The following is a 26,197-nucleotide window of genomic DNA, read 5'->3' as shown; positions in this document are numbered from 1 at the left end:
AATTGTAAACGCAAGCGAGCGATTCACTGTGTACAGAGTTTCTGAAAGCGAGAAGTCTCTCAGTCTGCTTCTGGTTCGAGTGAGTTGCAGCTGATACACAATTGCCCTCCTTCCAAAGGAAATCGCTACACCGCAAACATGTGCAGCCGGTACTTCCCGTAGCCACCACCGCATTCATAGACGCACTTTCGATGCTTGTATTTCACTCCCCTCCGCATTAAAAGTTTCGTTTCGTTGTTGGTTTCCCAGCTTTAAAAATGTTGTATGTTTTACAAGGTCGCGTAGGTAAACAATATAATGATCACTGTACTGGTTACATTTGTATTTAAATCTGTTCCCGTAAAACAGAGAGTATGAAAGTAATGAGCAAAAAACACAGCGTATAGACAGACATACAGGATGCATCAGGTACATATAGGAACGTATAGAACGTCTGTTTTGACAAATATTCCATGAAAAGCAAACAAAGGAAAGCATGGTCTGCTTTCTTCTTAGTGAGTGCATGTGGGAACTCTTCTAATTCATTTGCAGTTCAAAACATTTTATGTTTTCAGTTGAGGAGAGTTGCTAAAGTTACTGCAACTGAGTTACTAAATTATCCAAAGCCCTAGTCATCGGCTAGTCTATTTACCACAACATGTGGATTTAGTACATCTTCTCTCTTCATTAGTGACTATAGGGTGGAATTCAATCTGTCTGCTATTGCAGCTCTTTCTATATCTCAAATAATACATTAAAAAAGATACAACGCATTTACCAGTTGTTTAGTTGTTTTTGATGATGGGGGTAAGGGGGTGCAAAGGGTCAACCTAAAAAGAGAACCTGCTCAAGGAAGGGGCTCTCTTTGTCATTGTTCTTATCCATGACCATAACCTTGACCTTGACCCTTTTTTCTGAATTCCAAGACCAGGACCTGCTTTCAAGGACAAAATGGAACATCAAGATGGTGAAATTCAGTTAGCTGAAATCTTTATTGGGTTTCTTTATTTCTTTTGCCACCATCAAATAATTTGCAAAAAATATTTCTGTTTTCAAAGTGAGCATAACTGGGAAAAAGAGGTGCTACAATGAACTCAGCCAATAACTTTAGGACACTTAAAGTTACAGTTGTTCATACTAATCACAAAAGCTTGGCTAAATATTTTATTCATTTATATAAATTAACTAAATAGTGCTACAAATAAATTAACTACATACTAACTGCAATACCTACATTGTAAGCTATGCACCTAACGCATGCCTAAGATGACTTGTATGAAAACACCAGTTCAGTAAACATTCATTTCCATATAATCAAAGCATAAATGTCATTATTGATGTGATACTGATATTTGGCTTGGGATTGGTCCTGGCCATGGGCTGCAGTTATTGACCACCCATTTGGACATCATAAACAGGAACAAAGGTGGCGAGGAGGTGGAGGAGGGATGCTGTGAGCGGCTGGCACAAAAAGGAAGTAGTAAGAGGGATATTTCCCTAATATATTTATACTAGGGATACTTGAAAAATATAATGATTATACAGAATTTCTACATATACTAAAATTACCTGTAAATCTGTTTTCATATCATTAATGTAATCTAATAATATCGCTTGGATTAATTTTTGAAGATATTTCTGTGTGGAAAAAGATTACCGTTTTGAATAAATCTGAATAACATATTTTTGATTTAGTTGGAAAGTTGGTTTTGAGTTCAATATCAATATTTTCCATAAAGCATCTGCATTTTGTACTTCAGCTGATATATATATATATATATATATATATATATATATATATATATATATATATATATATGTAAAGAGGGATAACAGAATAGAGTTCAGGGGGTATCCCTTAAAATGAATCAATGACATTATTTATTTATTTTTGCATTTCAATGTGATGCCTATATATTAGTAAATATTTTTTCGTGATTATTATTGTCTATTACTAAATATATTTTAATCCATTTCAAGTGGCCAGACGAACGAATTATTTCCTATTTCTATAACTATAACTGCACAAACGATCTTGCAAGTACGAGTACAGCAAAGCCACGTGCAGGCCATTTAACCCTGTTCATTTCCCCGCAAAGCTCGGAAAAACAGTAACATAAGGGTTAATTTTCGTGAAGAAAAAAAGGGTAAATGTAGTTTCATTCATAAAGTGCGCGATTCGAGACCCGGGAAAAGTCACGCCTGAATATTGTATCCAAAAAAAAGAACTACAAAAAAGAAACAGTTGGAACTTCACAGCCTCGAGACTCAAGGGCGTGCGTACTTGCACAGGTAGAGCAGAGCACCAGGTGACACCTTTGCTACCACAGAAATCTCGCAAGGCAAAAGGTATCAACCTCTCTTTCTCTGTTTCGCTCTCTCTTCTGTCTATTCTGCTGCGGCAACAGGTAAATCTCGTTGCTCTCACTCACTTGACATGGGCGGCTTTTTTTTCTGAATCGGTCGTTCTTGCATGCTGTATATACCAGGACTAAGAGGATTTCTTCTTTGGGTTAGTGTATTTATTTACATTTAAAATTCGCCGCTTTTTATTAGTTGTTTGGTTAATTAAGTTAAACTTTTAGTACTTTTTTAAAAATGCATAATGCATGTTATATAATTGCAAGCAAGTGTAATGTAAGAGTTAGTCGTCATGCTCAACTTTTATGGAAAACCGAAAGTTTTAGGACATGTTGACTATTTGTTAATATTGCATTATTTGTTATTATTTTGCAGTGATGTAAAAAACGATATTTGCCAAATGTATTTATTGTTGCCAGTGATGTTTAAGTAGTGAATGCGGGGGCCGTTATCCAGATAATCCCATATCGCTATCCAGATAAGGCTTAGAGAGCTAAGTTGTGGTACACTCCTAAAGTTAACGCACCTTCTCCGTCATTTTCAAATAAGTTACACGCGTTTCATTGATTTCGATGAATGCTGAAGTCGGTGATTATAAAGAAAAAGCAGTGTCACTTGAATTTAATTGTGATCCAGCGGAAACATGTTATGGAATCCAAATGTACAATGCACGTTCAGAGTGTTGCATAGCTTCTCATGGAATCATGGAGGAATACTTAAAAGTTACTTAACGACGAGTAAGAGCGAGGAAGTTTTTTGGTTAATGCCGCGAATTATGACCATTTTTTATGGTTATACTTGACTTTACCAGAGAGGACGTAGTTCAAGTTCAGTTTGCAAACGTTAGGTTACGTACATTTAGCGTGTTTTTGCAACATTATTGCTCCGGTTTTTTTTTTCAGGCTTGTTTTTCTTTCTGAGGCACGCGCATGTTGCTCTGCACTGTACTTCCCATGTCTGTATGTAAAGCCCAGTGTGTGTGTGAGTGTTTTTACGTTAGGCTATAATGCACAATTTAACATTCGTGCATGAGACTGTCACTATCATTACGTTTATGGCCACTTGAAAAACTTCATGTGGATAGATAATATTAAGGACAACCATTGGGAATCAGTCTTCCGTACTGTGCACAATGCTGTAAGAAAAAACGATAGAATTTAACTTGATAGGGTGAACATGAGAGGAACTGGTGTCCAGACTAGATTCTCACTTTATTTCGTTGTTATTCTTTAGCTGTATTTTAATCACGCTTTAATTAAAGGTTTTGTCATGTTTTCTACAGACAGTAAGTATATGCATCCAGTCGCGTGAGAGCAGAAGCTCATATGCTATATTACGTTTTGACTGCATCGTAGGCGAGTGGTGGTGCCGGATAGCCTAGCATGGGTTCATTGAATATAGCCAAGATTTATTGATGACTCAGACGACAAGTCTCTTTGTGTCAGCGTAGAGCTCTGTGGGCGTTCAGTGAAAGACGTAAAGGTCTCTCACGTTTCCATTTATGAAAATCTTGAGAGCTTGTTTTTTTGCATTTACATTTACATTTTTTTATTTAGCAGACGCTTTTATCCAAAGCGACTTACAAAAGTGCATACAGCAAGTATAGCGACAGTACGGGGACAGGATGTGTACAGTTCCACAATGAGACAGTTCTCAGCTGAGAGCAAGGTCTGTTTGAGGACACAGTACTATTAGATTTGTACAATTACAGCCTATAGGGCAACTAATACGATACACTTTCAAACGGCAAACTTCAACAATATGTTTTTTCTATGTAAAGGCAGAGGACAGCTACAGATTTAATGTTGAATGTACCATAGACCAGGGAATGCTTTTAAAATGCATTACTCTCCAAATTAAAAAGTTATACACAAAATTAGGTAATGTGTCTTTTATGTTTCTTTTTTTTCTTATTGCAGTTTCCATTGAAGCATTAGGTTCCACAGCAGTATGTACTGTGCAGACTCTCATTGTCATTGGCTGTCGCATTCATACACATTTCTTTAAGGCAAAACAAATTTCCCTCAGGATTAATAAAGTACTTCTTATCTTATCTTAAAACTGGGGAATACCCAATAATCACAGTGTGGCCATTGTCAGCATTAAATAAGCAGGTTTTTGATTTAATGTAAACCATGAATAGTCATGCAGGTTTTGCTCTCCATGCTGAAGTAAAAAAGCCCTGTGACACACAGGTAAGGCATGGTGAAGGGGTGGGCAGGTGAAATCATGGACTCCAGCCCACTGAAAGGCCAGTTTTAAGGCTCACATGTGCCCCATTAAACACATGCTACACTGTCTCCTAGTCTCCTCAAGAATGGATTTCGTGTTTGTTGTCCAGACATACACAGCCATTGATGACCTAGCATGATCCTGCTTGTCCCATCTCATTCTGTCATATACTTCACTGTGTACTCTCTGCACCAAGTATATAACAAGTGATAATCATCAGAACTCACCTGAAGACTGCTGGCATTCATCCTCGTAGTTCCCATGGCACCATTCCAAAGTCAATCAGACTCTGTCTGAAGGGTGTTTAAAAACCCAGTTCACTGCCCACCTCTTTGAGCTGGCATTTGTCGCCTGTGCTTAAGAGTTGCCAAAGGCTCCATGAAAATCCTGTTTCGTTTTGCTTTATATTATAGTGATGAATGTTTAATGTGAATGGGATATGGTTCTGCTTGGCGGATTCATTTGAACTTTCAAATTCCTCTCAGTCCCAATCAGTGGCAGAGTGCCAGGCTGCCATTACCAGATGCATGGGGAGAGCTTGCCCGTTACGTAATTTTAAACTGCCTTTCCCTCCCACGCCTTTGTCCTTTTATTTATTTCACTTTTATTACTGTTTTCCAATGTACTCAATTGTTTTTTACACACTGACAACACTTAAAAACCAATTTGACAGGCTGGCAACAAGGAGTCAAAAGAGTTCTTTGAGTGAAATGCAGAGTAATAATGTCTGAATGAACCCAGTGTGTGTGTGTGTAAATAATTGTGTGCATGTCCGTACGCATATGCATGTGTGTGAGTGTATGGATGCATGTGTGTGTTTGCATATGTGTGTGTGTCTGTTGGTTGGGGATGGTAAAGCTTAACATCTTTGTTGTCTGACTGCTCTTCAGTGAGTCTGTTCAGAGACCTTTGTAAATTTTACAGTGAGACACAGCTGTGTCGTCTGAGATTTTGTGCTTGCCTGCACCTGGCGGTTTTCTTAGTCTATTGTGTTAAAAGGGAAGTTCACCAGGACAAACTTTTCTGCACAAAAGAGAGGGAAGATAAACACTAGTGACATGGTAGTGCTTTCAGTCTTGCACTTATGGCTGTGAAAACACACGTTAACAGCTTTTTAAAATACCAGCCCCCAAAGAAACCACACTTGAACGAAATGATGTAGAAATGCTGTTTGCATATGATTTATTATTTGGCAAAAATGATAAAATGATATTTTATCACCCATTTTGCTACTCTAGGATACCGCTTGTGTTGTTCTTTTTAGGCAGATTCAGATGCTATTGGTAAATAAAGCCCTGGTAGCCTTGTTGCCATATGAGAGTGACAGTCTTAGCTGGTCTGAGCCTATGTGTTTGGACCATCAAAGTGGAATTATCAATTACTCAAGTTCCACAATAGGTTCTATTTTAAATGGCGGAGGAGAAGTCACTGAGCATATTTCATATCTAGATGATATAAGTTATAGCTGAGCATGTAGGAGATTTAGCAATGTAACAATTTAAATATTCCAGTGTTCATAATTGAGTCAGTGGGCTAGCTGTACATTGTGGCTAGTAATGGCAGCCACTTGTAAAACAGGCTTTATTGCAAAACAGTGGTCATGCTGGGCTGAGTGACACCTGTACATTTTAAATGGAAGTGAACAGACAAACCAGTTTCCAGCTGGACCTCAAGGCTCAGACACATCTGAATCACTGTTATTTATCAAATTATGAAATGGCATATATCAAGATTAGAAAAGCATAACATTTTATACCAATCATTAGTGTTCCTTGCAATAGTTTGTATTTAGTAACATTACCAGAATGTAATACAAGTGTATTCAAACCATGATTACCATCCACTTGTGTAGCAAAGAGTGGAAAAAGTGAAAGGAGTTATTTTTATTTATTATTTAATATAGATTTATTATGTAATTACGATTATGTGTATCCATTTGTAATCCAACTTTGCTTGATTTTTTTAAACAATTCATTATATCATTTACCTGCTTCATACGTCACTTATGTTTTTGTAATTTTAAAACTGAATACATAAATATGTATGTCCTCAATAGTTGTTGTCTCACTTCCTGTGAATAGAGCAGTTTGCTCTCACACCAGCAAAATTTCAGCACAAGCTGTTCCCTAGTTAATTTGAAGAGGGCCCAAAATGGCCTTGTTCAAGCGAGATTGGGTCCTTTTCTGTGTACACCCACATTAAATGAACTTGGGTCTAGAAAATCTCCTACAAGGAAGTATTTTAAAAAAGTGTGAAAGCACCACAGCAAGATTTTGCTCTTTCAGAAGTACTGAGGTATTTTTTGCATCAAATATTACTTACTGCAGACTGATATACTGTTTCTCGGTGCTGTTCCTCTATTTCCAAACTTCAGTAATCAGGAAAGATCAACATTCCTAGCATTCCCAGGTGGGCCATTGGTGTTGTATGGTTGGCAATGTAGTTACTCAGATTGCCTCCATAAATATCTAGCATTATACATGGACAATGTAAAAAAATAGCTATGTAAATTTCTCTGGGTAAAAGCATCTGCTAATCAAAAAAAAAAAATCAATAAAGACAGCAGTATGAATCCCACATGCACTCCCAAATAACACCTTACCCCTCAAGTATGTACTTATGAGGTATTGCATAAAGCACAGAGATGTTCACTCACTTCCCTCGCTCACTTGGTTTGGGATACAGCTGAAGCCCTAAGCCTGCACCTGCTCGCTTGAGCTGTGCTCTTTGTTTTTTGACAGTGGTGTTGAGGCTTCTGGTTTAAGATAAGACTCAGCCATTGAAATGGATTGTGTATGTGCTTTTGTGGGCTAGGGGTCCTCCCTGCCTCTTTCTCCTTTCTATTTTCCAGTTTGTGGCTGGCAAACTTAAGCTTAAACTGGCAAACTTCAGCTTCTTTAAAAGGACTGCCACCTGGCTTTTGCATGATTTTGTGTGTGTATGTGTGTGTGGTGTGTGTCTGTGCACAAGCTCTCGGGAGCTCGGACATTGTATATGCTGGCTAAGCCTCTGTCAATATGGCTGAATTAGGTGAATACACACCTGTGCTGTCTGTCTTTGATTGGCTGAAAGGATGATCCTGCCCAGGGCTATGTGTAAAGGTGTATATTTTAGAACCCTACAATTTGTTGTTTGGATGACATTGGGGGAGTGGTGCCTGCCCTCCAGTTGGTGCTCACATTGTGTGGTGCTCTGTGGCTGTGTGACTGTATCAGAGGATTGTATCTCTTTGGCATACCTGCATGACTGCAGCAGTTGTCATTGTTAGACAAGAATGGTTTACAATTGCCAGTTCCAGAGTTGCATACAGAAGAAAAAGCATAAAAAGAATATGATTTCACTTGATGTTTCATCTACTGTTCATTAAAGATGTCCTTGAAATGTTTCACTGTGGACTCAAATAAAATACTGAGGTCTGTCTAAGTATCTGCAAGAGAGAGTATAAGTGTGTCTCTGAGTGTACGCATTCATGTGTGTATATTGTATTTGTTGTGTTGGTCAGAATTTTACAAACACGTGAAAATGTGTGTAGTCTCCAACCCAGGCCGTAGAGAGATACCTCCCTTTGTGTGTTTTCTTATCAGAATAAATCACTCGCTTCTGTTCCTGCCATCAGGTGTCTGCTGACAGCTGGTAGTTACTTAAGAGGAATAAGGCAGGTGACCTAACATTGTCTCCCGCTTTGCTCTTCTGCAGGTTATAAAACTGAACCGTGGACTGCAGAGATGCCTCTGAACAAGTACTCCCCCTCAGCCATCATGGCAGAATGTGACAAGATGACAGCCACGGTAGGGCGGTGCTTTGCCTGTTCATGGGGCGCGAGGGCGGGGGTCTTCCACAGCACTCAGAGCCCTTCTTTCCCACACAGAGAAAATGGAACTGTACAGGAGGATGTTTGCTTACTGATGATGCATTCAGACATGAGGCTTGGTGAAACCTTAAGGTTCACAGGTTGGCATGTGTCTGACTACAGCTGCCACTGCCACCGTGAACCATAAGCCACAGAGGTGTGCCTTTTTCTCTGTTATTGAAAGCCTGAAACTGAAAGTTTCTTCCTCAAAATTGAATTTTGAGCGTGGAGTAAGTTTAATGTCACACGTTGCAGTAGCCGTGCAGATTCTGATCTTGGTGTTTGACTGAGCTTGACTTTCCCTTGCCTGGAGGAAGCCCTTCTGCAGCTGTGCACTGCTGTAGGCGTCTCATCTGAAACAATTACAAGAGAAATTAGCTGCAGGGCAGCTGCAAGTGCATGCTGTAACATCGAACAATGTCATTGTAATTAGAGAGTAGTTGCATCATAAAGGTTAAGACTTCTGCAGAAGTGGGGCGGAGCTGTTCGCCGAGGCAGCCTACATGCCCAGGTGTGATGGGCAGGTCACGGTGAACTAGTGCCTGCAACAATCTGATCGCTGTGAGTCACCTCTTCTCTTCCTCCATCCTGTTTTTTTCATTTCTGCTGGATTTTAGCATGCACACCTCACCTGTCTCTCCCCGTACACACACACACATGCACACACACACACACACACACACACACACACACCTTTCTCTCATGTGTGTATCAGTTTCTTCTGTTGTTTTGTTTGGAGCGCGTTGTTGCTTTTACGTATTTTTCTTGTCTAGACCATCCCCTCACAACCACACTGAACCCCCCCCCCCCCCCCCCCCCCCCAGCATTTCCATTACTTTTTTTCAGACCTTCTTATATACAGAGCTCAGATTTGTAGCTACTAGCCAATTGTACTACTAGACATCTCACTACTTTACATCTAAAATGGTCAACTCTGGAATATTTTCTCCCCTCCTCTGACACTCTTTTATCAGATATCATTGCATCATTTGTTAAGTCAGCAATCAAAGTTGTTCTGGTTCTACTGCAGTATACTCCAGTGAAGACTACTGTGTTATCAAATCCAGTGAAGGGTATACTGTAACAAACTTCAGTAAAGGTGGTGTTGTAAAGGAGACAGTGAAAGTAATACTGTTTCGTTTGCAGTGAAGATTCTACTTTTGGTGTTTTCATTGGATTATTCACTGTGACATTTGGCCTGTTGGTATGAAGCACTGCAGCCTATATGATGATCTTGTCTACTCCAAGATGAGCATGTTGAAAAATCAATTTCACTGCCATTTCATTCTTGGTGAACAGGGAAGCTGTTTTACACATGCTGCAGCAAACCTCTCCTGTCCAGTGTGGAGGTGTTTCTATGGATGGTTAAATCTTGAAAATGAGTCACCCATTGTTTGAAAGATGACAGTAATTATATGACTACTGTCTTTTTTTACAGTGTAGTGAAATGAGTCTGAGTACCATTTTGTGAAATAGAGGTTCATACTTCTCATCCTTTCCGTTGTTTTTTTTTGTGAAATTCTCCCCAAAATAATTTCCCTGACCTTACCCCAAAAGGGGCTTTCCGTTGTCCGTTTATACTAGGGGAAGTAATTATGCTGTTTCTGTTGAAGACACACAGGTGAACCAGCAGATGGCCCATTTCTTAGGTAATTCATTAAAGTCACATTCTATATGCCAAGCAACAAAAGTCACATTCAGAATGAATCATGATTACTTAATCAAGTGATGGTTGGGAAGTTATTGTTTTGTGTACTGCAGGGATGGAAATAGGTCTTGATTTGCATACCAAATTTGCGACACTTCATTTCAATGGCAGTTATTTAGAAAGGTGTAGCGGTGCGAAACCACTGAAATAATTTTGTATATTACATAAACTGCCAGTAACAGTTTGCTAAAAAGAAAGAATTAAATCATGGTAGTCTGTGAGCAGTTTTGTTGATCTGTTTGTATTTGTAGGATGGCCACAGAGGGGTCATGCATATTTCATGGATCCTTTGTCATCAAGCAGCAGACACACAATGCTTTGCACACAGCAATAATGACATGAATAGAGCATGCCCAGTTTTCACTCCATTGATGTTGCTTAATTTATTGTTCTCCCATGACTTTAAACTGATACCTGTCTTTTTATGATTAACAATCACAAGTGATAAAAATCAGCCATTAGCACCTCATATCTTTTATATAGTTATGTCTATTGTGGGAGCATTAAAGCACTCTTCAGGCTCTTCACATGAAATCATTTAAATTATTTTAGTTATTCCAAATTGATTTGGTGTAACAGAATTAAAGATCATTATGAAGAGACAGAAGATCAGTTTAAATGTAAAACCAGTCATAATTTCATAAGAAATAAAAAGACTATGTGTGACATGCACCAAAGTATCAGAGGCAATTGAGTAGAAAGGAATGAGCGGTCTATGGATGATACTTATTTGAATTGACAGGGTTGTTAATCTCTGAAAGCTGTTATAAACAGGTTCAGGAACATCATCTTTTTAAAGGTCATTTCTTTGCCTCACCTGTTTGGGGCTTACCAGCCTACCTGGAAGGGGGAGCTGTACATGGTGCTGTTCCATGCACCAAAGTAAACTTTGCCCTGTGACCCCTCCAGGTACATTAAATAATATGTTGTCTGGTATACAGACTTCACCTCACCATGCCCCCTTTCCCAACATGTACACACACACATACACAAATGGAGGATTGCCATGCTTTCAAACTCTGGTTTATTGCTGTGAATTTGTGCTGTAGACCTTGTAGTGGCAGTCTTTGACCTATAGGTGTCGCTGTGCATCACTGCCTCGGGCTTTCTCTGTGCATCTCCACTAAAGCTTCTTCCCACTGATTCCAGATGACAAACCTTGGACAACATAGCTGCTGCGGTGACTAAGAAGCAGCTCCATGTGTACTGCCAAAAACCTTTGTTTGCCCAAGTTAATGGTTTTACATGGATCTCAGCCAAACACATCTTTCTGTTTAATGCAATTACGAAAGACCACACCCATTCCAGATCTGCTTTCAAACTGATCACACATTTCAATGTTACAAGGCAGTGATACACTAATGATCCAATATCAACCAGTGATCCACTAACGTGGCAGTCTTGTGGACTAATGGGTAGGGACTTGAGCTTGTTCCCAAGCTGTGTTAAAGCTAATCTGTGCAAATCAACCAGGATAAGCATTTCTGCCGGGCAAATGCACAGGCTTAGATTCAATCAACTTGTGTCCTTCAGTCTCACTCCCAATTATATGCAGGTGTTACTTTTTTGTTAATTGTATGAAGAGTTAATTTTGTCACTAAATAAAAGTGAGGGAGGGAGGGACATGTGGCTTTGTGATCATTGATCATTGTACTCACTGTATTGAGTTTGTATTGAAAAGAGTAAGCCTTGCCTTTAACCATGAGTTAAAGTTAAGGACCAACTTTTTAATTCAGGCCTTGATGTCATGTAATGGTGAAGGAAAACAGTAATTGCATTCATAGTGACACAGAGGTGTTGGATTGTTTAGTGTTATGTGGGGTGAGTACTTGGAGGCCTTTGACTAACCACTGGACAATACATAAGATCCAGGTCACCGGGGGGTCGTTGGGTTGAATCCCAGATGGGTCACTGCTTCTGTTGTATTGAGTGAGGCGCTTTATCTCCATTGTTGTGCCTCATGGGTCACAGTATTTAACATGCAGAATTGGAAGTATCACCCTGAACAAGGGCCTCTGTTATGAATATATGTTACCTAAATGAATATAATAAAATTTAATGTAATGTTGGTGTTATGCACTACCCAGTCCCCCAAACGCTGGTCTGACTTCAGTCCAGTCTGCCTCTGCTCTGACTGAAGCTCTAGGTGGAAAGCTGCAGTTTGGCTTGTGCTGTTGGACATGGTACATGGTAAGTGCAAGAGTCTAAACCACATGGCTTAAATCACCGTTTCAGGACTTTGACTTTCTCTCAGTTTTTTTTCTTCTCACCCTCACAAAAGCTGAGTGCAGGGGGCCCCTCTCAGGGGAGGAAAGGCACCTCCCCCCTCCCCCTCCCCCGGGCCTCAGAGAAGCCGCTAGGTTCAGCCAGTGCATTGTGGGAGTTCACAGGTCAGACTCTGAGTAGAAGCAGAACAAATCAAGTGTAGGCAACGTGTGCAGGTCTCTGCGTTTCTCTTTCTCTCTCTGTCCAGATTCTCTACAGCATCATCATGAAACAGTGTCCCTCCATACATGCACACAAATACATGCACACACATGCACATACACTCACATATACACGCACATGCATGCTCTGACACACACTTATATGTATACACTCATACTTTCTCACGCACATTCACATATATTTACACAGACACATGCTCATAAACACATTCACGCAGACGCGTGCTCACAAACACATTCACATACAGACATAGACACACATACGCGCACATACATACAGGGAAAGGAGACCATTTAAAAGAAAGGGTAGTTAAGAAAAAAGAGAGTGACTAAAAGTGAGAGAGAAATTTGCCACAGCAATTGAGGAGAATCTTTTCATGAAAGGGGAATCTTTTTTCAACCTTAAATGTAGTGCTACTAATGGTAGCACGTGTGTCCCAGTGCTGAATTTCTCATGCTGCATTTATCTTGTCAGTGGCCCACCGCTGTGTCATCTTCAGTTAGGGGATGCATTCTGTCACACACAGACAGCCAGGCGTGCTGAGGAAATGATGGCGGTTTCTGCAGTTCTGTTTGCTGAGTGCTAATCCCTTTAGACTGTCAGTAGAGGATATGGGATGGGCCCCATGCTCTCTCCTCTGAGCTGTCACTTCTCCTTTACATACAACCAAAAAAAAAATACCAACCAACATCTGTGTGCAGCCACCATGTCTTCCAATGTGGTGGCACAGAAGCCAGACAACCGCCAGGCAACCTGACTGAAAGCAGCCTTGCAGCAAAGCATCTTCTGAGGTGATGGCTAAAATGTAAAACATTAGCTGTAACATTAATCAGTTACATTTAACATTAACATTAATCATCTTGGAAGTTCTGAATCGTTCTTTTAAGTAGGTTAATGGTTTGGTTTAATGTTAGGAATGGCTCACTGATAATTGCCCACAAGAAAAGGCATAGGAATTGGCTAACATTTTTTTTTCTGTGACATACACGTAAGACATATAACATTGGCCTCATTCTCACAGTGCATATTGACTGCGAATAGGCTTGGGCTGACACTGAACCCTCCTTTTTCTTTAGTTTTAAACACTTTCTGCCAAGTTATGCCACATGGTTGCGCGTGTGTGTTTTGCATGTCTGTGAAGTATTTCCGTGTACGTACTTGCGTTGAAGTTCCCATTACTTATATGGTTACCCCAGGAATCTCAGTCTCTTAGGGTGCATACTCAAAATCCATGCACAAAGTTTTCGTAAGGTGCTGTGGATAAGAGCATCTGGCAAATTAATAAATGTAAATGTAAATGTAAATGCAAAGGTGTTTTTCACAAATTTCGTCTGTTCTGATTAAAACGCACTTGAATTTTTCAGTCCAGTGTTATTGCTGTTTTGTATGTGGGAAGAGTTCACTCATACTGTAAAATTCAGTACTATCTGTGTCAGTTCCCTTGGACTGAATCAACCTCTTATAAAATTCACAAAAAGCCATAAACACAAACGATCATCAGGGGATGGCAAATGAAAAGGATCATGGGATGCCATGATAAATCTGAAGGGTACAAGCTTGTAAGCTCACTCGAAGGGAGCAACTAACTTGAAGGGAGCACCATCCTGAGGAGAAGTGGTTAGGGCAAGTGAGCAAAAATTTTGCCTTAGCCCTGTGTACCTTCCCTCTGAATCGCCTCACAGTTTGAGGGCGGGGCTTATCTCACCCACTCAGGCTGACCTCTGATCCATCACTGTGATCGGTTCTGGCTCTGATGACCTAGCACTGGTGCTCAATGAAATTCTTGATCTTGTTTGTCAGGCCTGTCAAACCTAATTTTGGTTTCCAGGATAAAGCACTCTGGAGATGAGGTGCAATTTATTGTTTTGGAGGGGGTCCAGGGGAGGGTGGGGAGTAGAAAGATAGACAATGTAGAAAAGTAAACCTGCTAACACCCAGTCTGCAAACAACAAATCAAACATACCCACTAATTACAGCTGAAGTATTCCATTGCAAAGACATACTTTACAATTAAGCAGTGAGGAAGTAGAGGTAACCACTGGCAATAAAAGATGTAACCAATCAGCTGTGCAGTGAGGCTTCATGCACCCTAGATGCAAGGAGGGAGCTGGTCAACCTGACCGGCTCCCTCCACTCCCCTCTCCCTCTATATTTATTTATAAATGAAAGGTTGGGACAGATGTTGATTGAATGCAGGGGTCTGACAGCCTTGTGTGGGTTGTCCAGTTTTTCCACTGGATTAATTTTTTCTGTTTTTTTCTCGTTGTTTGCTGGCGGCCATGCACCATACTGAGTTGTTCCTTCCAGGCTCTCACAGTTGACATCAGCAAGGTCCTTAAACAGTGTGACCTCTGACCTCCACAGACAAAGCTACATGTTACTCCCCGCCCTCCCCCTCAGTCCCCCTCAGGCAAGGCGGAGGCCAGAGGCACCAGTCCTGGCTCTATCTCTTAACATCTAGACTTGCACTGGCCTGGGATTGTGGAAGTATGCAGGAGAAGTGTTTCCCACTGAAATGTGTTCAGTTAAAGGGGGCTCTTTGACCTCTTATTAAGACACATATTTAACAATAACTCTCTGAGCTGCTAGCTGATGGGTGTAGGGATGGAAATGACAGCCATTTCTGATAGTTGATGGATGAGAAGGGTGATTAATTGGTAATTGCTTAATGGAGGATGAAATATGTTAACTGTAACGAGAGGGGTTTTTACCTTTTGGTCGGATTTTGCTGATAAAAAATGCAACAATCACTTTAATCAACACAAATTGCAACATAAAACAACGAACAACAAAAAGAACAAAAACAGAAACAAATGTAGCCAACATTTTATGTACAATATGACTGATGCGAGGACTTTCTTTGTTCTGAGTTTTGGAGGCCATAAACAACAGCATTTACAAAAACGCATGTGGCTTTCCTTTTCCAGGGAAAATGTACCAAGAGGCCCCATCTCTGGGCCAGAAAGTGCAGCCTGTTGTTATGGTCACTGGGGTGGGGGCATACATGCCGTGCATGTCAGAGAGGAACCAGTGAGCGCTTTGTTTTGGACAAGTCTCATTCCCCAATGAATTGTCATTACTACTGTAACTGTCTACAGCTGCCTTCCATTGTCCATAGCACAACACTGCTTTTTGCCAGCTTGCCTGTTATTAACACAACATAAGACAAGACAATCATCTAACTTGTGCTCTCCGAAACGGCACATGAAAACTGACCAAAAAGGAGAACCCCTGCTTCCTGCAGATACAATACCGTGGTCCTGTGACTTTGTCCTCCATGGTGGAGTGAACTGCAGAACACTCAGTGGATACTATTACATTTGTTAAGGGAACACATTAACATGAAAATGTACTGTCAGGTTTAAAGACATGAAAGGGGCTACCTTGTAAAACAATTTACATGTTCTGAGGGAGGTCTCCTGAGTTCAAAGCTGTCATTTATGATGAGAGTGGTTCAAGGGGTTAATTGTTGTCTGCTGGTTTTTTAATTCCTGTTTCAAGTTACAACAGGGTAGAGGAGGCAGGACAGCTAAACCCCAACACCCCACCCCAACGCTCATGATTGTGAGAATAGAAAATGTCGTAAGAAAGAAAAACAAATGTGTCCATGCTTCAAAAATGAGGTTCCAGTGTGATGTTATCATTAAAATATTAAATACTTTTCTGTGTCTCAGCATTGGGATTGATGTGGGTAGGATGGGGTGTGTCTGATTTACAGTCTGTTTAGATCGGCAATACATTTACTGGGATGGGCTGTGTGCTTGCATGATGGGGTGACTGTGGAGCGGGAGAGGGGGAGCCACACACACACACTATGTGTATGCACCGCATACTGCTGTGTGTATACCATGTTTCTCATATGTTCATACTATGGGTATATCACATGTGCAATGTTTTTACTGTGTCTATAACGTGTGTAATACATTTTACTGTGCATACACTGTGTGTGTTGTGCGTATATACTTGTATATGTACTCTGCTATTTGCCATTTTCAGTCCCCCTATTTTTCAATCGCCAGTTGTACTACTTAAGCTTATATCACTGTGACAACCTCAGTACTCAATGCAATCATGCAGGAAACCTGCATGTATTTTTGACATTACTTGTCCTATTGTGCACCACAGTAAAGTGGGAGCTCATTGGAAGGTCGGTGCTATTCCACTGACATCATCCAAGGAACTCGTAGGAGGCCAGTGAGTTACAGGGTGGCAAGAATAGAACCCTGGCCAACCTACTAACCCCTCTCCCCAGTGGAATGATGCCAGTTTGATCTGATACTGTGGCCGAACTTCCAGCCCCTATCCCCGGTGGAATGAAGCCAGCTTGATCTGATACTGTGGCTGAACTTCCAACCTCTCTCTCCAGCGGAATGAAGCCAGTTTGATCTGATGCCGTGGCCGAACTTCCAACCCCTCTCCCCAGCGGAACGAAGCCAGTTTGAACTGATGCCGTGGCCAAACTTCCAACCCTTCTCCCCAGCGGAATGAAGCCAGCTTGATCTGATACCGTGGGGTCCTGGTCATTGTCAGCAGATGACACAGCTGGTTTCAAATCAGAGCCATAGAGCTCAGCCTTGCCATCTGAGCCACTTGAAAGCCCTGTGTAAATATTTTGTTTACTCTGTAAACTCCAAGCAATCTAAAAAGCCCCGTTTGGAAATACTTCGGATTTTGGTCAGTAGACGGCAAAATTGTGGAACCTCAAGATAAAGTTGTATGCAAGCTACGTAAGCTACAGTTAGCCTACCATTCCAGCACTAGCAACCTGAGGGCACATCTCGAAAATATGCACCCAGATCAGCATGACCTGATGTCCAGAATGCCACCCAAACAGCCACATCTCGACTCATATTTTACACTGCCCGCCACAAGCTCACTATCTGCAGCACGACAAGAGGCTTGCATGAAGAAACTTACTTCGTTCATACGCAAGGACATGAGGCTGATCAGTATAGTTGATGGGACGGGCTTCAGAGAGTTCTGTCAGGAATTGGAACCAAGGTACCATATCCCTAGCCGTGGAACAATCACCAATAGAATCGTAGACATCTACAACAGCACCTCAGACAAAATAAAGGAATTACTCAGAGACAAAGATGTGGATCTTACCACGGATGGGTGGACCTCCCTAGCAACAGCATCCTATGTCACAGTAATGGCCCACTGGATTTCAGACAGTTGGGAAATGCACAACTATGGTCTCAAAACAAAAGAGCTTAGGGAAAGGCACACTGCAGAGAATGTAGGCGAATGCATTCAAGACATCCTGGACGTCTACGGCATAAAAATTGAATCTGTGACTGCCATTACAATGGACAATGCTACCAATTACGTCAATGCAGTGGAGAGACATCTTGAAACAGTGAATATACCATGTGTGGCACACACCATCAACTTGGCTGTGTGTAAAGGGCTCGGGGTCATCGCGGCATCCCGTTTCAACAAATCTACCACCGACAGCTACCTCCTCCAGGAGAAGCAACAACTTTTGGGATTGAAAACGGAGAAGCTAATTAACAACTGTCCGATGCGATGCAACAGTACATACGATACCATCTGCTGGGCATCGGAGCAGCAAGCAGCTGTGTCTGCTGTCATTTTCGAGAAAAACTGTCTAGAATGGAGCTGACCACAAGCGAATGGTCCCTCACGGAAAAGGTGAGCACGTGTATGAAATGCCTTGCCTATGGGCGCTTAGTGCTGATCCAGAATGAGTCTTTAAAAATGGGTAGAATGGTGGCCCTAATTTTAAGTTAAGGTAATATTATTTACTTATTTAGTGTGAATGTTAATAGGCTGGACAAATGCAAACCTGTCCTAATTTTAACGCATATTTATTTACTACAGGTACAAGAGGTTCTTAAAAGTGGCAACAGAAGCATTGTCGACTGACAAATATCCAACTGCGTCAGCTGTACTGCCTTTAAAACACATTCTGCTCTCTCAGCTGAGCAAGCAAACACCAGACAAACCAGAACCACCTGCGTTGACAGAGATGAAGAGAAAGATCATCACCGATCTGGAGAAGCGGTATAGCGAGGAAAAGAGCGCATTTATGCTGCTGAACAAAGCTAGTTACCTGGATCCAGGCTTCCATCGCCTCGTTCATTTAAAAGAGGAATAAAAATGGGAGGAGAGGAAACAAGTGAATGTGGCAGGAGGCACAGGCAGTGAGACCGAGCCCAGTGCCGGACAACCCCAGCAAACTGCTGAGAAAACCGTTTCAATGGCTATGGGGGATCTCTTTGGAGACACGTATTGCACGGACAGGCCAGACCAGGACAACACTCTGCTGCTTCAAAAAGAGTTGTCGATGTATGAACAAGAGTCTTCAATACCTGCTCAACAAAATCCTCTCACGTGGTGGAAAACCTAGGGCTCTGGGAGATACCCTCATGTCGCCCAGATGGCAAAGAAATATCTTTCCATCCCTGGATCCTCAGTGCGTTCTGAACATGTCTTTTCCTCTGCTGGGAATATAGTGAATAAAAAGAGATCGGCACTGCCCTCTTCACATGTGGGCTGTCTTGTGTTTTTTGCAAATAACCTGTAGGCCTTAAGGCCTAAGTCCTGACAGTGACAGTGGAATAAAAAGGCCTGACAGTCAGGGACAGTGGAATAAAATGCTGATACAGTTAAGTTATACCTTTTTTCTTTTTTTATGCTAGCGTTTTGGGAGTTCTAGCGTCAAGAATGTAAGTAGCCAACTTTTCCATTTTTAATAGCACTTTATTGCAAATTATCCCTAAGGGTAAAACTTCTTTGTTTTCACAATTCTCGGAATTGTGTGCCTTAATTTTATTTAAACAAAAACATTACAAAAGTGTAGGCTACTGTACTGACTGAATAGATATTGAATAATGAGTAGGCTAGAGACAGAAGCTTTTCCCGTTTCATGTCCATTCATTGTTGTTCCAGGTTTATCACAGCACAGAGCGTTGAATGTCCGTTCTACATACTGTAACCTAATTGTTTTATTTGTTTATTTTGTAATGTGTAGGTATTTAAATCTTTTAAAAGACATGTATATGTTGAAATAAATATACCTATACAAGTGGTTATGTCTCTCGTTGTATTGTTTTGCCCTCTTTTGGACATGATGTGCAAAAACAGATATTCAAATGGTTCGAACCTATGTGTTTTTTAGAAGGAATAATTGAACGTCATTTTTGGCCAATTTTGACAGCGCCAGTAGGCAGTTGGCCTATTGTGTGTATTCTGTGCATGTGTAAATGCTTTTGGTTCATTGCATATATACTGTGTTCTTATGTGTACCCTGCTGTTGGTTTATTTTGTCTCCCCTCCGTTTGCAGGCTGCAGTACACAGTGCAGTAGCAGTGGACGGCCTGTTGGACAGCGATGGAGGAATGGAGAGAACCAAAGGGAGCAGCCCCCTCACTGCTGCTGAACCCCCCTCACCACCCAGCCACAAACAGAGTGGGGACCAGGCGTCCCCAGGTAAGCATACATACTTTCACGAAAACAAGTTTATGCACATATTCACACACACACACACACACACATACATTTGCACAAACATTCAGGCACACACATACACACATATAAACTGTCACACAAACAGACACACACTCTCACAGACAGTCTCTCTCCCTCTGTGCCAGATACAAGCCTGGATCAGGGGTCCAGCACCAGGAAGAGATCCCGCAGGAGTCCAGATCCAGTGGAGGGTGCCTGGGAAACCTCCTACAGTCAGGTGCATGTTCACAGTGATACTTACCTGCAGTACTATACAATGACACATTACAGCAATGATATCATGTATAACTGCACAATGTTACATGAGACCAATGATACGTGTGTAACTGCATAGTGTTCCATCATGGCAATGATACTTTACCTTGTGTAACTGCATGAAGTTACATTACAGTAGAGAAACTAACATAATGTAACCGGTAGGGCTGTATCAAATGCCATTTTTTGCCAATCAAATTTTAGTCAACCTTTTTCGAACGAAGCTTCAAATGTCTGTGACGTGATGTCATCATTTTGGTCTGTTGTTTCAGTATTTTGTAAGTGACCAAATGAATGTAACAAACAGTTCTGTCCACAAAATTTTAACCAACATTTGCTTTGGTGTACGAAATTGTTCCTGTGTGAATCACATGATTCATTCCGTAAACTGCTGACTCATGGAATGTATTGGCCCAAAGCCCTTTCATGCACATCATACCTTCAGTAATATAGCCTATGAACATAATTTTGTACTTCTGTTAAGAAATCTCTCAATACTTTGGGTCATGTTACCCTTGCTTATATGAGCACAAACTCACCACAGGCTTGTGGCCTTCAGGTCTGAGCCGGTGGAGAGAATATACTGCCTGTGGTTGACTGTGGTTGGGAATGGCTCGCTTCATTAATACCAGTTGTGGCTGAGTGTGGCTGGGAGTAGTTGGGGGAGTTTTGCAAGCTGTGGTTGAGTGTGGCTGAGAGCGGTTGTGGGAATGGTCATAGCTGTGGTTGAGCGTGGCTGAGAGTGGTTGTGGGAATGGTCATAACTGTGGTTGAGTGTGGCTGAGAGCGGTTGTGGGAATGGTCATAGCTGTGGTTGAGCGTGGCTGAGAGCGGTTGTGGAAATGGTCATAACTGTGGTTGAGTGTGGCTGGGAGCGGTTGTGGGAATGGTCATAGCTGTGGTTGAGTGTGGCTGAGAGCGGTGGGGAAATTATGGTAGCAGTGGCTGAGTGGTGGAGGAATGGTGATAGCTGTGGTTGGGCATGACCATTGAATGGATGAATTCATGTAGGGGTGTGAGAATGATACATAGTTTCATCAAAAAACCACAAGCTCTTTATTTGTCTTGGAATGAAGAGGTGACAGCCAAGACATTAAAGTAATAACTGGGAATCAGATATATTTCCTCATATTTCTAGAGCTATTAAGCCTCTCCTTTTGGCACAATTCCTCTGCTTTAAGATATTTCAGGGTGCAGAGCTGAAAAATTTCTGCTGTTTTTCTTCAGCTATAGCCAGTTAAACTGGTTTTACCCATTGAAATAGGAGTGGTGTTCTTCCCTTTAAATTAACATGAACCATGAGAGTGAATGGGGTGTAATCACATTGTGTTTTTTGTTAGAATTTAAAATTCTGTGACACACCATGACCTTCCTCCAATGACATTGATATACACACTCCCAGTACCTCATCTGTTAAAGCCATGTGAGCCACCAGGGTTGATAGGGGTTTTCTGACAGCTAAAAGAGCAAAGCCTTGATTAACTCAGCTGTGTGCAGAATGAGATAGAGAGCCTAAAGCTCAATGTAGTGGAGTTTTGCATGTTAATGATGAGGATGTTTCTTGTGTTGTTGGCATTCCTCACATTTCAAGAGAAATTCGTCAGTAAGTTTCTACATGTAGGGTAGTTGCATTCAACCTGAATGAGAAGTCACTGACTTACTAATTACTTGATTGATTAATTGATTGATTGACAGGAGGGAAAGGTGAGCCTGAGACAGAGGCCCTCCCCAAGAACCATATTCCAGGCAGGCCTGAGGTTTCCCAGCAGCGCCCCCAAGAGTCAAGATGACAGAGGGCCAGCTAGGCAGGGATGGGGCAGCCCCACAGGGGTAAGAGACGTACATTGTACACCACATAACTGAACTGCACTGCAAGAACAGAACCACCCTGAGAGAGCAGAACCAAAGTGCAAGAACAGAAAATATAAATATAAAATATAACTAGGACAACAGAATCATATAGAGAGAACAGAGGTGGACAGGGGCCTTCTCCTATTCTGCTGTACAGGAATGTGGCTGTCCACCAGTTTGCAATCCCCCTTCCTCTAATTAATCCTCATGTCAGCGACCCTCTCATATAGGTACCTATATATGTTAGCAGTGAATAGAGCAATAGAGACTGTAGGATATAGGTATGATAAGGTGTATGTGATTTAATGAGGTACTTGTGGTGTAGCAGGGTATGGTTGGTGTAGTAGGGTGTGTTTTTTTTTTGGGTTTGGCATGTGACAGTGTGTGGTGTACCTGCGTGTGTGGAGAGAAACAGGATGTGTGTGACGTGATGGAGTGTTTCTGGTGTCACCGTGTGTGTGGTGTGAAGGGCTAATTGTGGTATGACTGTGTGTGGGGAGTGTTCAGTAAATTCCTTAGCAGTTATGTATGCCGTATGTATGCATGTAGGCCGTAGTCATAGTTATGTCTGCCCCATGGAATGAATAAAGAGCTTATCCAGGGAATTGTTCAGTGCAGGAGAATTGATGAGTATCAAACTAGAATAACACAGACAGCCTGTACAGAATACACACACTTCCTTGTTCCAGGTTCCCTTTGTGAAAAGTGGTGTGTGAGCGCAGAGTGTGACAAAGTAGTGAAATGCATGATGCATGTTTGTTTTTGTTTGTTTTTTTCAGCTGCTGAGTTCAGTTGAGTTCATTTTGTTGAACCCAACAGGATCGAACACGGAGACCTGTCTAGTGTAGATAAACTGGTAGAAAAATGTGTGTTTTTTCTGCATTATGTCAACACATGACGGAGTTTATCTGAATGGTATTCTGAAGGAGCCCTGAGGCTTGCATGAGTCATCGTGCTGGAAGCTACTGGCATCCCCCTCTTTCTTTTTGTGTGTTTGGGACGTCTGTGTTGTTTTAACTTGAGAAATTCAGCCCGTGACCGAGCAATATGCAATAGTGCAATGGACACGTAGAAAGGTGCACCATGGTTTTGGGAGTGTTTGATCTGACCTACTCTTTGAACACACAAATCTCAATCCTTCCTGAGTGGGAAATGAGAACTGTCACCAATTTGGAGACTGCTCACTCTTTCATTCACTCTGTCACTCTCCCTCACTCATTCATTTGCTCAATCAGCAATTCACTCTGTCACTCCTTCAGGATCGTTCGTTTAATTTATTCATTCACTCACTCACTCACTCACTCACTCACTCACTATCCACTCATTTATTGCTGTTGTGCCTGGTGCCTCCCCCACAGAACTGTCCCTCACCCCCCTCTGTGGAGCTGTTGGAGCAGGACTCAAAGGACTCTGCCCACAGCATTGACTCTGCCTCCTCCTCCTCTTCCTCCAAGGAGGAGACTGCCAGCCAGCCAGAGTACAAGGCAAGAGAACATGGTCTCAGTACTGTTGTTTTTATTTCCTGTGCTTCACGTCTTATGGATGAGCAAGAAAACCCATGAGCCTATGGCTGTAACACAGCTGAGTTAGCTGAGTGATACTGCCTGACTATGACTGGCAGGTTACGATCGCTAGATATGATTGGCTGGATGTGATTGGATGGCTAACGTTAGCTAGACATGACTGGCTGATTGTTACCATTTGACTGTAAATGGCTTGGCATGAGTGATTGACTTGTTGTGAATGGTTATCATTGGCTGTATTTATATGGTCACTTTACCTGCCCTCCTGCCCTGCTCCATGACTACCTTCCTCCTGCAGGATGGCAAAGGCTTTGGTGTCGGGGAGCTGGTGTGGGGCAAGATCAAGGGCTTCTCCTGGTGGCCAGGCATTGTGGTGACCTGGCGTGTCACAGGCAAGAGGCAGGCCTCCCACGGCATGAGGTGGCTGCAGTGGTTTGGAGATGGAAAGTTCTCAGAGGTGAGAGAGAGGCCAGAGGTTAACAGACACTGACATAGTTCCCAGAAGCATGTGCAAACTGAGGTGTCCTGCTAAGGAAAGTTAGAGCAAAGTAAGGTTTACAGTGTGCTCACTTTGCCCTCCTTTCGCTCTAAGGTTTCTGCAGATAAGCTGGACTGCATCACTGCCTTCCCCAAGTATTTCAACCAGGCGTCCTACACCAGACTGGCGTCGTACCGTAGAGCGGTATTCCAAGCCCTGGAGGTGAGGGGAGCAAGCAAAGGCAAAGGGAGCAGGGGACAAGGGGATGTAATTGGAGGCCCCTCTATCTCTCCCCCCAGCAGGGGATGAACTCTTGCGTGGACCTTGCACCCCCCTAGCGTAGCACTCAGTCACACACACTGCGTGCATGTAGGCTGGGTGTAGAATTACACAGCTCTGTGCTGTCTTTCTGTGTGGCTATGCACTGTCATCTAGTGGCTGTAAACAAACTGCAAAGTGATTGATTTCATCTCGTTGTGCGACCATGCACTGTTACATTTCATATTCTTACTACTATGCTTATTACTATATGCAATTTTAAAATATATAAATTGCTGTAACGCTGAGGATCTGAGAAAGGGAGTAGTAATGCAGTACATAGTTTCATATTTAAGGGTTTAAAGGTTTACTCTTTGATTTCCACACTCAGTGAAAAGATTTTCTCTCATACCATCCTGGCAGGAAGAGATTCGGTGATGGTAATGAATCCATGTGTCTATCATTCACCTCTCAGATTCCCTTGGAGTTTTAGTGTTGTATGTTGTTTCAATAAATGCAAAATCTAATAACTGAGAGATAAAGGATGAAAGATTAGAAGCAGTCTGGCCATTGGCTGCTGGTTACATATTTGACATTTCCTCTTCCCAGAACATTCTTTATAGAAAGGGCTGTTTGGAGCACACACCACATGCCTGCCCTCATTCACACTGTATTTGCGCACATGTGTTTTGAGTGCCTTGGTGTTTATATTGCAGGTTGTACCTGTGCAAGAGACTATGTTTTTCATCAGAGTATGTGCCTTGCATTAATTTTTCTCTCTGTTTCACTGCCTCCGTGTGTGTGTGTCATATGAGCATACTGTTTGTGTTCACACCTGCGTGTCTCTCTGTCCTTGTGTCTGTCTGTGTCAGATGGCCAGCAGAAGGGCGGGGCAGGCATTTCCACAGGGTGAGACAGACAGCCCAGAGGAGCAGGTGAAGCCTCTGCTGCAGTGGGCTCAGGGTGGCTTCCTGCCTAAAGGCTCTGAAGGCCTCAAACCCACGACCCAGAACACAGGTCAGGATACCTAAAATGCAATATGTCTGACCACACTCTGTAATACCTGGGACTAGAAAGACTTCGAAACAACATTGTAGCAAATGGCAAAAAAGGTAGTCCATAAAAACTGAATGTGCTGAGGCATGACCCCCAAAAATCAAGCCCTTGTGCTTGCTAGACATAACTGTGCTGGTCACCCTAAGATACAGCTGATGCTAATGGCGTGTGTTTGCTCCTGTTCTTCTCCCCAGAGGATGGATCCCTGAGCCCTCAGGTCCTGGGTGTCACTCTGTCAGAGTACTTTCCTCCAGCCAAGAGACACAAGCCCAGCCCGTGCCGGGCCAGGACGGGCAGCGAGGAAGTATGCAGCCGAGGTCAGAGGTCATGAACTCATGCATGCCTTTGCTTGTGCCCTTTTTGATTCTGTACTGTTCAGCGCACTGAGTTTGGGAAGTCAGCATATTACTAAAAATTAAAAAGTATTATTATTACTGTAACATGCTGAATCATAGTGAGATGTATTCTAAAGCTACGATTTATGAATACTTCTGAATGTTTTTATATATTTTCAGAGCAAATGGTGTGTGAAGTGCTGAAGCATAGCAGAAGTATAGAAGGTAACCTACAATTTCTACAATTGTAGAATCTACAAACACAGATCTACAATTTCTTTTTTTCCTTGAGATTATTAGTATTCCTCTGTTGGGGGTGGTCTGTCACCTTGACCCCTTTTCTCATGCATGTGCGATTCTTGCACA

At 42.0% G+C, this 26,197-nt stretch overlaps 1 protein-coding gene across 1 annotated transcript in view; it reads left to right on the top strand.

The window, feature by feature from the left end:
* The first annotated feature begins 2,297 nt into the window (after positions 1-2,297).
* LOC118779009 (DNA (cytosine-5)-methyltransferase 3B-like) overlaps positions 2,298-26,197 on the top strand; it is a 31,234-nt gene continuing 7,334 nt past the window's right edge. Inside the window, exons 1-11 of the mRNA XM_036530828.1 lie at positions 2,298-2,328; positions 8,269-8,360; positions 19,892-20,036; positions 20,201-20,292; positions 22,026-22,160; positions 23,540-23,665; positions 24,003-24,161; positions 24,297-24,404; positions 25,313-25,457; positions 25,691-25,813; positions 26,012-26,056. Of these exons, the coding sequence (XP_036386721.1) occupies positions 8,298-8,360; positions 19,892-20,036; positions 20,201-20,292; positions 22,026-22,160; positions 23,540-23,665; positions 24,003-24,161; positions 24,297-24,404; positions 25,313-25,457; positions 25,691-25,813; positions 26,012-26,056 (1,141 nt within the window). The 5' untranslated portion in view covers positions 2,298-2,328; positions 8,269-8,297. The remainder of the gene's footprint in view (positions 2,329-8,268; positions 8,361-19,891; positions 20,037-20,200; positions 20,293-22,025; positions 22,161-23,539; positions 23,666-24,002; positions 24,162-24,296; positions 24,405-25,312; positions 25,458-25,690; positions 25,814-26,011; positions 26,057-26,197) is intronic.

Source organism: Megalops cyprinoides, chromosome 6 (assembly GCF_013368585.1).
Source record: "Megalops cyprinoides isolate fMegCyp1 chromosome 6, fMegCyp1.pri, whole genome shotgun sequence".
NCBI classification, from domain to species: Eukaryota; Metazoa; Chordata; class Actinopteri; order Elopiformes; family Megalopidae; genus Megalops; species Megalops cyprinoides.
The sequence above is the reverse complement of the archived record's forward strand: the minus strand, read 5'-3'. Positions and strand labels throughout refer to the sequence as shown.